Consider the following 10,621-nt stretch of genomic DNA (forward strand, 5'->3'; position numbering starts at 1 on the left):
GTTGACGTCACTGTGTACACGTATGCGCGCAGTACAGAAAAGGCCTTGGAAAATTTCAATGCAGGTGAGAGTTATTCTCCATTCAGCTAATTTAAACTCCAACTTCGGGACAATGCCCTTGAGGTGCGGCCATTATGGCCCGCAATCCCGGGACAGTCCTGTCTTTTTTTTCCCTCTCTGTCATCCCCACGATCCGTGCACGGGCCCCGGGGAGCTTAGGGCTGATGATGGAATGGGAGCCAATGCATCTCTCAGACAGAGCTGAGCTCCAGCTATCTGAATGCAAGGATTAGGAAATCGGAGAAAGGGAACTTTTTTTTACATCAGCTGTGAGAAAGCCACCTTTGTTCTACCTCCAATCCTTAATAAGAGAAAATCCACAGATGTTGGAAATCCAAACAACAGACACAAAATGCCGGCGGAATTCATCATTAGTACACTTTTCGATGGTTGCTGCCTGGTCTGCTGAGTTCCTCCTGCATTTTGTGTGTGTGTGTTGCTTGTTCAAACTCCTCTTGTTCTGGACTTTTCTACCGGTGAGAAGATATTTTGTCCCATTCTCTCTGGGTACATAATGATATCAAACAAGTAGCTTTCACATCTGGAATGTGCCAGACTCCAATGAGACGGACTACATTGCCATCAATGAGTTCACCACCATCTGTCACCTGGGAGAGGATTCATGGGAAATATTTATGTACACTACAGAAACTGGTGATACATGTGTGCATTGTGATGATGCAAAAGTTGCTGGAGAATTTGCAAGTGAGAAGAAATGGCTTGATATTTGGAAATCTGACTTTTTAAAGCATATATGTCAAACTCAAGGCCCGTGAGATAATATCTAATTACTATTAAAGCTGGCCCCAGTAATCGAAGAGCCTATGGCGTATGATATGGCTAATGCTGAGTTTATTCAGGTACCAGGTTTTCAGGGTTTTTAGTGTTTATTCGGCAGTCTTGCTTGGCAGTCTTCTTCATAAGAAACCAAATTTGTAAAGAAAAACACTTTGTAGTTATAGCAGAGGCTGAGACACATGAGAGCAGGCTGAAAAAACGGAGGCAACGAAAGCTGCGTTCGCACGCGTCCGACTGATCCGGCCCGTATGAAGCTGCATTTTGCTCAATCTGGCCCGTGACCTAAAATGAGTTTGACACCCCTGTTTTAAAGCATCATTTAGCAAGCCAACCAGATATTGACAATATGCAAAGGCTTTGGTGAGAAAATCCTTCATTACCCATTCCAGGCCTGCTACATAGGTTGTGTGAGAGTGCAGATGAACTGGATCAAACCCAGAAGAGGTCAAATTTCCTATCGACAGTGATTTGCCAGCTGTGAAAATGAATTCCTCTCTATATTAAATTCACTGTGCGCATGTTGTCACTGGGTAAAAAAATGCACAGTACAAGGTTTATGTGCACAAGGGTCATTACAAATTAGAGGGGACATTGGCGGGAAGGTGGGGAGACCTCCAGTGTCCCTGATGCCCTCACCTACAAGATGTGCATCCAGCTGCAGCTTGTAACCCTGCACTTCAAGGAGCTGGAATTTGAAATGGGTGAATTCCAGGTCATCCAGCAGTTGGAGGGGGTGATAGATATGACATGAATATGGGTAAGTTACACCCAAGGTTCAGGACACAGGACACTGGGTGAGAGCCAGGAAGGGGAATAAGGTTAAATAGCAGAGTACTCTTGTTGATATCCCACACAACAACAGTAGACCACTTTATTGGGGGGAATTACCTGGCAAAGGAAAGTCAAATAGCTGATAGGGGATTCGTTAGTTAGTGGAACAGAACAACAGGGGATGAATATCCTAGTGGTAAGGCTTGCTGGTGGGGGGGAGAGGTGATGTGGTTACAATAAGCTGTAGAAGGTATGGGAGTCAGAATGACAGAACAGATAGTGGAGAGGGTGAATTGAGTTGACTTTATCACATACATACTTCATAAACATGAGGAAAATGCAATTGTATCAGCATGAATTAATCAGTCTGATGGCCTGGTGGAAGATGATGTCCCGGAGCCTGTTGGTCCTTTTGCTGTGGTACTATTACCTCGATGGTCACAGCAGGAACAGTTTGTGGTGGTGGTGAATTTGGCCTGTTGTTCCCTGATATCCTTTGGGCCCTTTTTACACACCTGTCTGTGTAAGTGTACTGAATTGTGGAAAGTAGATTGTGCAATGTATAATTTCCTTGTTTATATTTAGAGCCTTTTTTAGGTGTATAAAATGATGAGGGGTATTGAGCGTGTGGGTGGCCAGAAGATTTTTCTCCAGGGTTGAAATGGTTAACACGAGGGGGCATAGTTTTAAGGTGCTTTGAAATAGTTACCGAGGGGATGTCATGGGGTAAGTTCTTTATACGGAGAGTGGTGGGTGGGTGGAATGCACTGCCAGTAGCAGTGGTCCAGGCAGGTACAATGGGGTCTTTTAACAGACTCTTAGATAGGTACATGGAACTTAGAAAATTAGAGGGCTATGCAGTTTCTACCTTGTCATGCCCTGGAGATGTATCCACCCTAATCTGCCACAGAATAGCAAACAGCTCCTCTTCTTTAATCTGTACAGGGTCCATGATTTTTTAAAAATCTAGGCAGTTACTAGAGTAAGTTACATTGTTAGCGCAACATTTTAGGCTGAATGGCATGGAATACGCTGTAGATTTCGATGTTCTATTTTGAACAGCAAAATAACTTCTCTTCTTTAAACTGTACAGGGTCCAGGATTTTAATGCCACTTTTTCACACTCCCATATACCCTGTGTCCATCTCCTGAGTAAATAGAGATGAAAAAATATTTAACATCTTCCCATCTGCTTTGGTTCCACACGTGGATTGCCATTCCGGTCTTCCAGAGGACCAACTTTGTGCCTTGCAATCCTTTTGCTCTTAATCTATCTCTAGAATCCCTGAGGATTATCCTTCATCTTTTCTGCGACAGCAACCTCATGCCTTCTTTTAGTCATCCTGATTTATTTCTTATGTGTTCTCTTGCATTTCTTATACTCCGTAAGAACCTGCCTGCCTATCCCTGTTATGCAACTCCATTTTGTCCTTCACCAGGGTCTCAATATCTCTTAAAAACCAAGGTTCCCTACAGTTTCTACCTTTTCCTTTTATTCTGACAAGCACATACCCGCTTTGTACTATCAATATTTAGATTTGAAGGCCTCCCATTTACCAAGCACACCTTTTCCATAAAGCAGCCTGTCACAGTTGCCAGATCCTGGTGTCATAATTCCAGGTGTTGATCCATCCCTGAACACATCTGCCTGTCCTACACTGCTCCTTGTATTGAAATATACAGGGGTCAGCATAGTCACTGCACTATTCCTGACTTTGTCTGAGGACAGAACAACAACTGTCTCCAAAACCCCTCCACCCTCTGTTCCATTATTCCGGCCCCCTGCAACTTTAGTTTAACCCCCCCCCCCCCCCACCTATGCCCTCCTCCCACCATGCAGCTCTATCACCCCTTTGACTTTCATCACCCAAATCTATAAATAGGAGGTGCATACCAGGTACAGGCAGATAAAGAACAAATGGGGTACTTATGAAGTACAGGAAATTCAAGTGAACACTTATGAAAGAAATAAAAGAAGGCATGAGGTTGCCCCAGCAGACAAGGTGAAGGAGAATCCTCAGGGATTCTGCAGATAGGTTAAGAGCAAAAAGATTGCAAGGGAAAAAATTAAACCTCTGGTAGATCAGAATGGTAATCCACATGAGGTAACAAAATAGATCGGTGTGATTTTTTGCACATGTGCAGGAACCGGATATATAAGTATTTGGATAGTTGTGGATTGATTAAGGATAGATAGCATGGCTTTGTGCTTGGTAGGTCATGTCTAACCAACCTTACAGAGTCTCCCGAGGAAGTTATCAGGAAATTGGATGAAGGCAAGGCAGTGGATGTTGTCTGCATGAACTTTGGCAAGGCACTTGGCAAAGTCTCATATGGGAGGTTGGTCAAGAAGGTTCAGTTACTCAGCATTCAAGATGAGACAGTAAATTGGATGAGACAGTTTCTTTGGGAGAAGCCAGAGTGTGGTAGCAGATGGTTGCCTCTCTGACTGGAAGCCTGTGACTATTGGTGTGCCAGAGGGATCAGTGATGGATCTGTTGTTGTTTGTCATCTGTATCAGTAATCTGGATGATAACATGTTTAGCTGGATCAGCAAATTTGTGGATGACACCAAGACTGGGGGTGTAGTGGACTGTGAGGAAGACTATCATGGTTTACTGTGTGAACTGGACCAGCTCGGAAAATGGCTTGAGAAATGGAAAATGGAATTTAATGCAGACAAGTGTGAGGTGTTGCACTTTGGTAGGACCTACCAGGGTAGGTCTTACACAGTGACTGGTCGGGCTCTGAGGAGTGTTGTAGAAGAAAGGAATCTAGAAATACAGGTTTTCTCTGAAAGTGGTGTCACAGTTCGATAGGGATGGAATGAAAGATTTTGGCACATTGGCCTTCGTGAACCGAAGTACTGAGTACTGGAGATAGATGTTATGTTGACTTTGTACAAGATATTGGTGATGCAGAATTTGGAGTATTTTGTGTAGTTTTAGACACCAACATGCAGGAAAGATGTAAAAGAGTTTGAAGGAGTTCAGAGAAAATTCACAAGGATGTTGTCAGGTCTGGAGGACGGGTTATAAGGAGAAATTGAACAGGTCTGGGCTTTATTCCTTGGAATGTAGAAGATTAAGGGGAAATTTTGATGGAGGTGTACCACAATTGTGAGGGCTATAGATGAGGTAAATGCAAGCTGGCTTTTACCACTAAGATGGGGTGGGACTACAACCAGAGGCCATGTGTTAAAGGTGAAAGGTGAAACTTTAAGGGCAATATGAGGGGAAACTTCTTCACACAGATGGTCATCCGGGTGTGGAATGAGCAGCCAGCACAAGTGGTGCATGCGAGCTCATTTTCAACATCTAAAAGGTTTGTATATGTACCTGGATGGTAGGGGTATGTGAGTAGACAATTTAAATAGTTCAACACAAACTAGATGGGCCAAAGGGCCTGCATCTGTGTTGTACTTTTCCATGACTGACAAGAACCTTAAATAATACTAACATTCACTTGAATTCCTTTTAACAGCTGTGCATACCAACCATACATCTGAGTAGGAGATATTTACATGGCATTAAAACTGGCACTTTAAATTAACAGTACCGAAAGGAAAATCCCAGCTGCATGTCAACAAAGCCTATTTTCATGAGAGTGTTTCAGTTACTGTGGGGCCAGGCACCCATGCAGCTCAATGGGAACAGGGAATAATACCAATGGAGAGAGTCAAACTGATCCAAGTAACAGTTTGAAGATGGAAAAAATGCCCCATTCATACAGAGACAGGAAGAGCATCAGAGAGTTTGATTTCAGATACCAGCACTGTGCCCAGTTAGAAGATAATTTCTCTCTCCAACTTGGGTTGTACCTCGCTGTAACAGTGTGATGACAGATCACACCTTGACAACTATAGTGATCTCATCTGAAATGTTGTCCTTCATTCGTTGATGGATTTTGTAAATCTTTTTACAGGTTAAAAATGACAAGGAATTTGTCCATGGGAATTCCAACAAAACACACCAGTTTTGCTGTCTCTGTCCAGATATTTAAGAACTGGAGCAAGGGATTCACTCGATCATCTTTCCTGCTCAGACTGTGGGGAGGGATTCACTTGATCATCTGACTAACTGGCATGTCTGTCATTTTACACGGGGGATCCCATTCATCTGCTCAGAAAGTGGGAATGAATTCAGTCTGTCATTTCAACTGAAGGTACATCAGCAAGTTCATACTGGGCAAGGCCATTCACCTGTTCTGTGTGTAAGAAAGCATTTAGTCTGTCATCCCACTTGTGGACACACCAGTCAGTTCACACTGGGCAGAGGCTGTTCATCTGAACTTGTGGGGAAGGATTCACTCGGTCATCTGACCTAATGGCTCACCAGCGAGTTCACACCGGGGAGCGGCCGTTCACCTGCTCGGACTGTGGGAAAGGATTCACTTACTCATCTAAGCTGAAGGTACATCAGCGAGTTCACACTGGAGAGAGGCCGTTCATCTGCTCGGACTGTGGGAAGGGATTCACTCAGTCATCCACCCTACAGAGTCACCAACGAGTTCACACTGGGGAGAAGCCATTCACCTGCTCAGACTGTGGGAAGGGATTCACTCAGTCATCCACCCTACAGAGTCATCAACGGGTTCACACTGGGGAGAAACCATTCACCTGCCCAGACTGTGGGAAGGGATTCACTTTATTATCTCACCTACAGAGACACCAATCAGTACACACTGGAAAGAGGCCATTCACTTGCTCAGTCTGTGGGAAGACATTCACTCAGTCATCCCACCTACAGAGTCACCAGCGAGTTCACACTGGGGAGAAGCCGTTCACCTGCTCAGACTGTGGGAAAAGATTCACTTGGTCATCTGATCTACTGAGACACCAGCGATTTCACACTGGGGAGAAGCCATTCACCTGCCCAGACTGTGGGAAAGGATTCACTTTATTGTCTCACCTACAGAGACACCAGTTAGTACACACTGGAAAGAGGCCATTCACCTGCTCAGTCTGTGGGAAAGGATTCACTCAGTCATCCCACCTACAGAGTCACCAACGAGTTCACACCGGGGAGAGGCCATTCTCCTGCTCAGACTGTGGGAAGGGATTCACTCATTTATCCGAACTACAGAGTCACCAACGAGTTCACACTAGGGAGAAGCCGTACACCTGCTCAGACTGTGGAAAGCATTTCACTAGATCATCCACCCTATTGGCACACCAGTCAGTTCACACTGGGGAGTGGCCGTTCACCTGCTGTGAATGTGGGAAGGGATTCACTCGGTCATCTCATCTACTGAAACACCAGCGAGTTCACTCTGGGTAGCGGCCAATCACCTGCTCAAACATTGGAAAGAGATTCTCTCAGCCATCTCCACCAAATGAGCATCAGTGAATTCACATTGGGGAGAGGCTGTTCACCTGCTGTGAATGTGGGAAGGGATTCACTCAGTTATCTAACCTTGTGACACACTACTGGGTTCACACTGGGAAGAAAGTTTCAATAAGCTGCATGCTGGATATTTGTCCATCACCGTTGCTGAATGTAATTTCGAGAGTGACTGTAGGTGCTGAACTCTGTAATTATTGCTGCTGCTCACCACACCCAGTTCTGCACCCTGGTCACTGGGCACGGGAGGAGTTTCATATAACCATATAACAATTACAGCACAGAAACAGGCCATCTTGGCCCTTCTAATCCGTGCCGAACACTTACTCTCACCTAGTCCCACTGGCACACACTCAGCCCATAACCCTCCATTCCTATCCTGTCCATATACCTATCCAATTTTACCTTAAATGACAATACCAAACTTGTTTCTAGCACTTCTACTGGAAGCTTGTTCCACACAGCTACCACTCTCTGAGTATAGAAATTCCCCCTTGTGTTACCCTTAAATTTTTGCCCCCTAACTCTCAACTCATGTACTTTTGTTTGAATCTCCCATGCTCTCAATGGCAATAGCTTATCCACGTCAACTCTTATCTATCCCCCTCATAATTTTAAATACCTCTATCAAGTTCAGCCTCAACCTTCTACGCTCCACAGAATAAAGACCTAACTTGTTCAACCTTTCCCTGTAACTTAGATGCTGAAACCCAGGTAACATTATAGTAAATCTTCTCTGTACTCTCTCTATTTTGTTGACATCTTTCCTATAATTCTGTGAACAGAACTGCACACAATACTCCAAATTCGGCCTTGCCGATGCCCTGTACAATTTTAACTTTGCATCCCAACTCCTATACCAATGCTCTGATTTATAAAGCCCAACATACCAAAAGCTTTCTTCACCACCCTATCCACATGAGATTCCACCTTCAGGGAACTATGCACCATTATTCCCAGGTCACTCTATTCTACTGCATTCTTCAATCCTCTACCATTTACCTTGTATGTCCTATTTGGATTATTCATTCCCAAAATGTAGCACTTCACACTTCTCAGCATTAAACTCCATCTGCCATCGTTCAGCCCACTCTTCTAACTGGCCTAAATCTCTCTGCAAGCTTAGAAAACCTACTTTATTATCCAGAACGCCACCTTCCTTAGTATCATCTGCATACATACTAATCCGATTTACCACTCCATCATCCTGATCATTAATGTAAATAACAAACAACTTTGGACCCAGTACAGATCCCTGAGGCACAGCACTAGTCACCGGCCTCCAACCTGACAAACAGTTATCCACCACTACTCTCTGGCATCTCCCATACAGCCACTGTTGAACCCATTTTACTACTTCAATAATAATACCTAACAATTGAACCTTCTAAACTAACCTTCCATGTGGAACCTTGTCAAAGGCCTTACTCAAGTCCATATAGACAACATCAACATCAACTCATCAACTTTCCTCGTAACCTCTTCAAAAAATTCAATAAGATTTGTCAAACGTAACCTTCCATGCACAAATCCATGTTGACTGTTCCTAATTAGACCCTGTCTGTCCAGATAATTATATATATATATATATACCATATCTAAGAATACTTTTCATTAATTTACCCACCACTAACATCAAACTGACAGGCCTATAATTGCTAGGTTTACTCTTAGAACCCTTTTTAAACAACGGAACCACATGAGCGATACGCCAATCCTCTGACACCATCCCTATTTCTAATGACATTTGAAATATTTTTGTCCCCTGCTATTTCTACACTAACTTCCCTCAAGTTCCTAGGGAATATCCTGTCAGGACCCGGAGATGTATCCACTTATAGATTCCTTAAAAGCGCCAGTATTTCCTCCTCTTTAATCATCATAGTTGCCATAAATTCCCTACTTGTTCCCCTTACCTTACACAATTCAATATCTTTCTCCTTAGTGAATACCGAAGAAAAAAAATTGTTCAAAATCTCCCCCATCTCTTTTGGCTCCACACATAGCTGTCCACTCTGATTCTGTAAGGGACCAATTTTATCCCTCACTATCATTTTACTATTAATATAACTGTAGAAACCCTTTGGATTTATTTTCACCTTCCTTGCCAAAGCAACCTTGTATCTTCTTTTAGCTTTTCTAATTTTTTTCTTACATTCTTTATATTCCTCGAGCACTTTATTTACCCCATGCTGCCTATATTTATTGTAGATATCTCTCTTTTTCCTAACCAAGTTTCCAATATCCTGTAGCGGGGTGCTACGCGCAGCGCTGAAATTACGACACGGAGTCGATAAACTGCAGCCACAGAATAAGTTTATTTCAAAAACACAGTCTTTCTTTAAAGCCTGTCTCCCCCACTCGATACTTCGAGAGGCACGTAACTGAAACCCTTTGAGGCTATCTCCCTTTGTCTCTGGCTCTGGCTAATTGTCAGCCGGTTCGAGTGAGCTAGTAATTGGGTCACCACAATCCTTTAAAAACTATGGCTCTCTCAAATTTCTAACCTTAACTTTCAACCTAACAGGAACATAAAGATTCTGTACCCTTAAAATTTCACCTTTAAATGACCTCCATTTCTCTATTACATCCTTCCCATAAAACAAATTGTCCCAATCCATTCTTTCTAAATCCTTTAACATCTCCTGAAAGTAGGGCCTTTCTCCAATCAAAAATCTCAACCCTGGGTCCAGTCCTATCTTTCTCCATTATTATATTGAAACTAATGGCATTGTAGTCACTAGACCCGAAGTGCTCCCCAACATATACCTCCGTCACCAGGCCTATTTCATTCCCTAACAGAAGATCCAACACTTCCCCTTCTCTAGTCAGTACCTCTATGTATTGCTGCAAAAAACTATCCTGCACACATTTTACAAACCCTAAACCATCCATCCCTTTTACAGTATGGGCTTCCCAGTCTATGTGGAGAATTAAAATCTCCCACAATCACAACCCTGTGCTTACTACAAATGTCTGCTATCTCCTTGCAAATTTGTTCCTCCAATTCTGGCTCCCCATTAGGTGGACTTTAATACACCCTTATGTATTACTACACCTTTCCCATTCCTCAATTCCACCCAACTAGTCTCTCTAGATGAGCCCTCTAATCTATCCTGCCAGAGCACTGCTGTAGTATTTTCTCTGACAAGCAAAGCAACACCAGCCCCTCTTGTCCTTCTGATTCGATCACACCTGAAGCAATGAAATCCAGGAATATTTACTTTTCAATCACACCCCTCCTGCAACCATGTTTCACTGATAGCAACAACATCATATTTCCAGGTATCAATCCATACTCTAAGCTTATCCACCTTTCTTACAATGCCCCTAGCATTAAAATAAATGCATTAAAGAAATTCTCCACCTCTTCCTCTCTGTTTATCTCTAACAGTACAAAGAACTTTACTGTCTTCTTTTTCTTCCTTCTCCCATACATCTGTTCCTACACTCTGGTTCCCCTCCACCCCCACCCCCCCCCCCCCCCCAGTATCTAGCTTAAATCCACTGGAGCCTATCTAGCAAACCTGCCTGCAAGAATATTTGTCCCCCTCCAGTTCAGATGTAAAACGTCCCACTGGAACAGGTCCCACCTTCACTGGAAAACTGCCCAATTATCTACAATTCTGAAGCCCTCCCTCCTGCACCAT

The 10,621-nt window shown here is 43.4% G+C and overlaps 1 protein-coding gene across 2 annotated transcripts; it reads left to right on the forward strand.

Annotated features, from left to right (window-relative positions):
* Positions 1–10,403, forward strand: LOC140721031 (uncharacterized). Of its 2 annotated transcripts, none has more exons than XM_073035907.1 (2): positions 1–64; positions 5,554–10,403. In XM_073035907.1, the coding sequence occupies exon 2, from the start codon at positions 5,955–5,957 to the stop codon at positions 6,906–6,908; it is 954 nt and encodes a 317-aa protein (XP_072892008.1). In that variant the 5' UTR covers positions 1–64; positions 5,554–5,954; the 3' UTR covers positions 6,909–10,403. The 2 variants fall into 2 exon arrangements, with proteins under 2 accessions (XP_072892008.1, XP_072892009.1); XM_073035908.1 differs by having other exon boundaries at positions 15–64; positions 5,113–10,403.
* The last annotated feature ends 218 nt before the right edge of the window (positions 10,404–10,621 follow it).

The sequence above is a fragment of the Hemitrygon akajei genome, unplaced genomic scaffold, assembly GCF_048418815.1.
Source record: "Hemitrygon akajei unplaced genomic scaffold, sHemAka1.3 Scf000049, whole genome shotgun sequence".
In the NCBI taxonomy this organism is placed as follows: domain Eukaryota; kingdom Metazoa; phylum Chordata; class Chondrichthyes; order Myliobatiformes; family Dasyatidae; genus Hemitrygon; species Hemitrygon akajei.

What these genes read in the sequence shown, in the direction of transcription:
- LOC140721031 (XM_073035907.1), top strand. Translation starts at nt 5,955, where the DNA reads ATGGCTCACCAGCGAGTTCACACCGGGGAGCGGCCGTTCACCTGCTCG.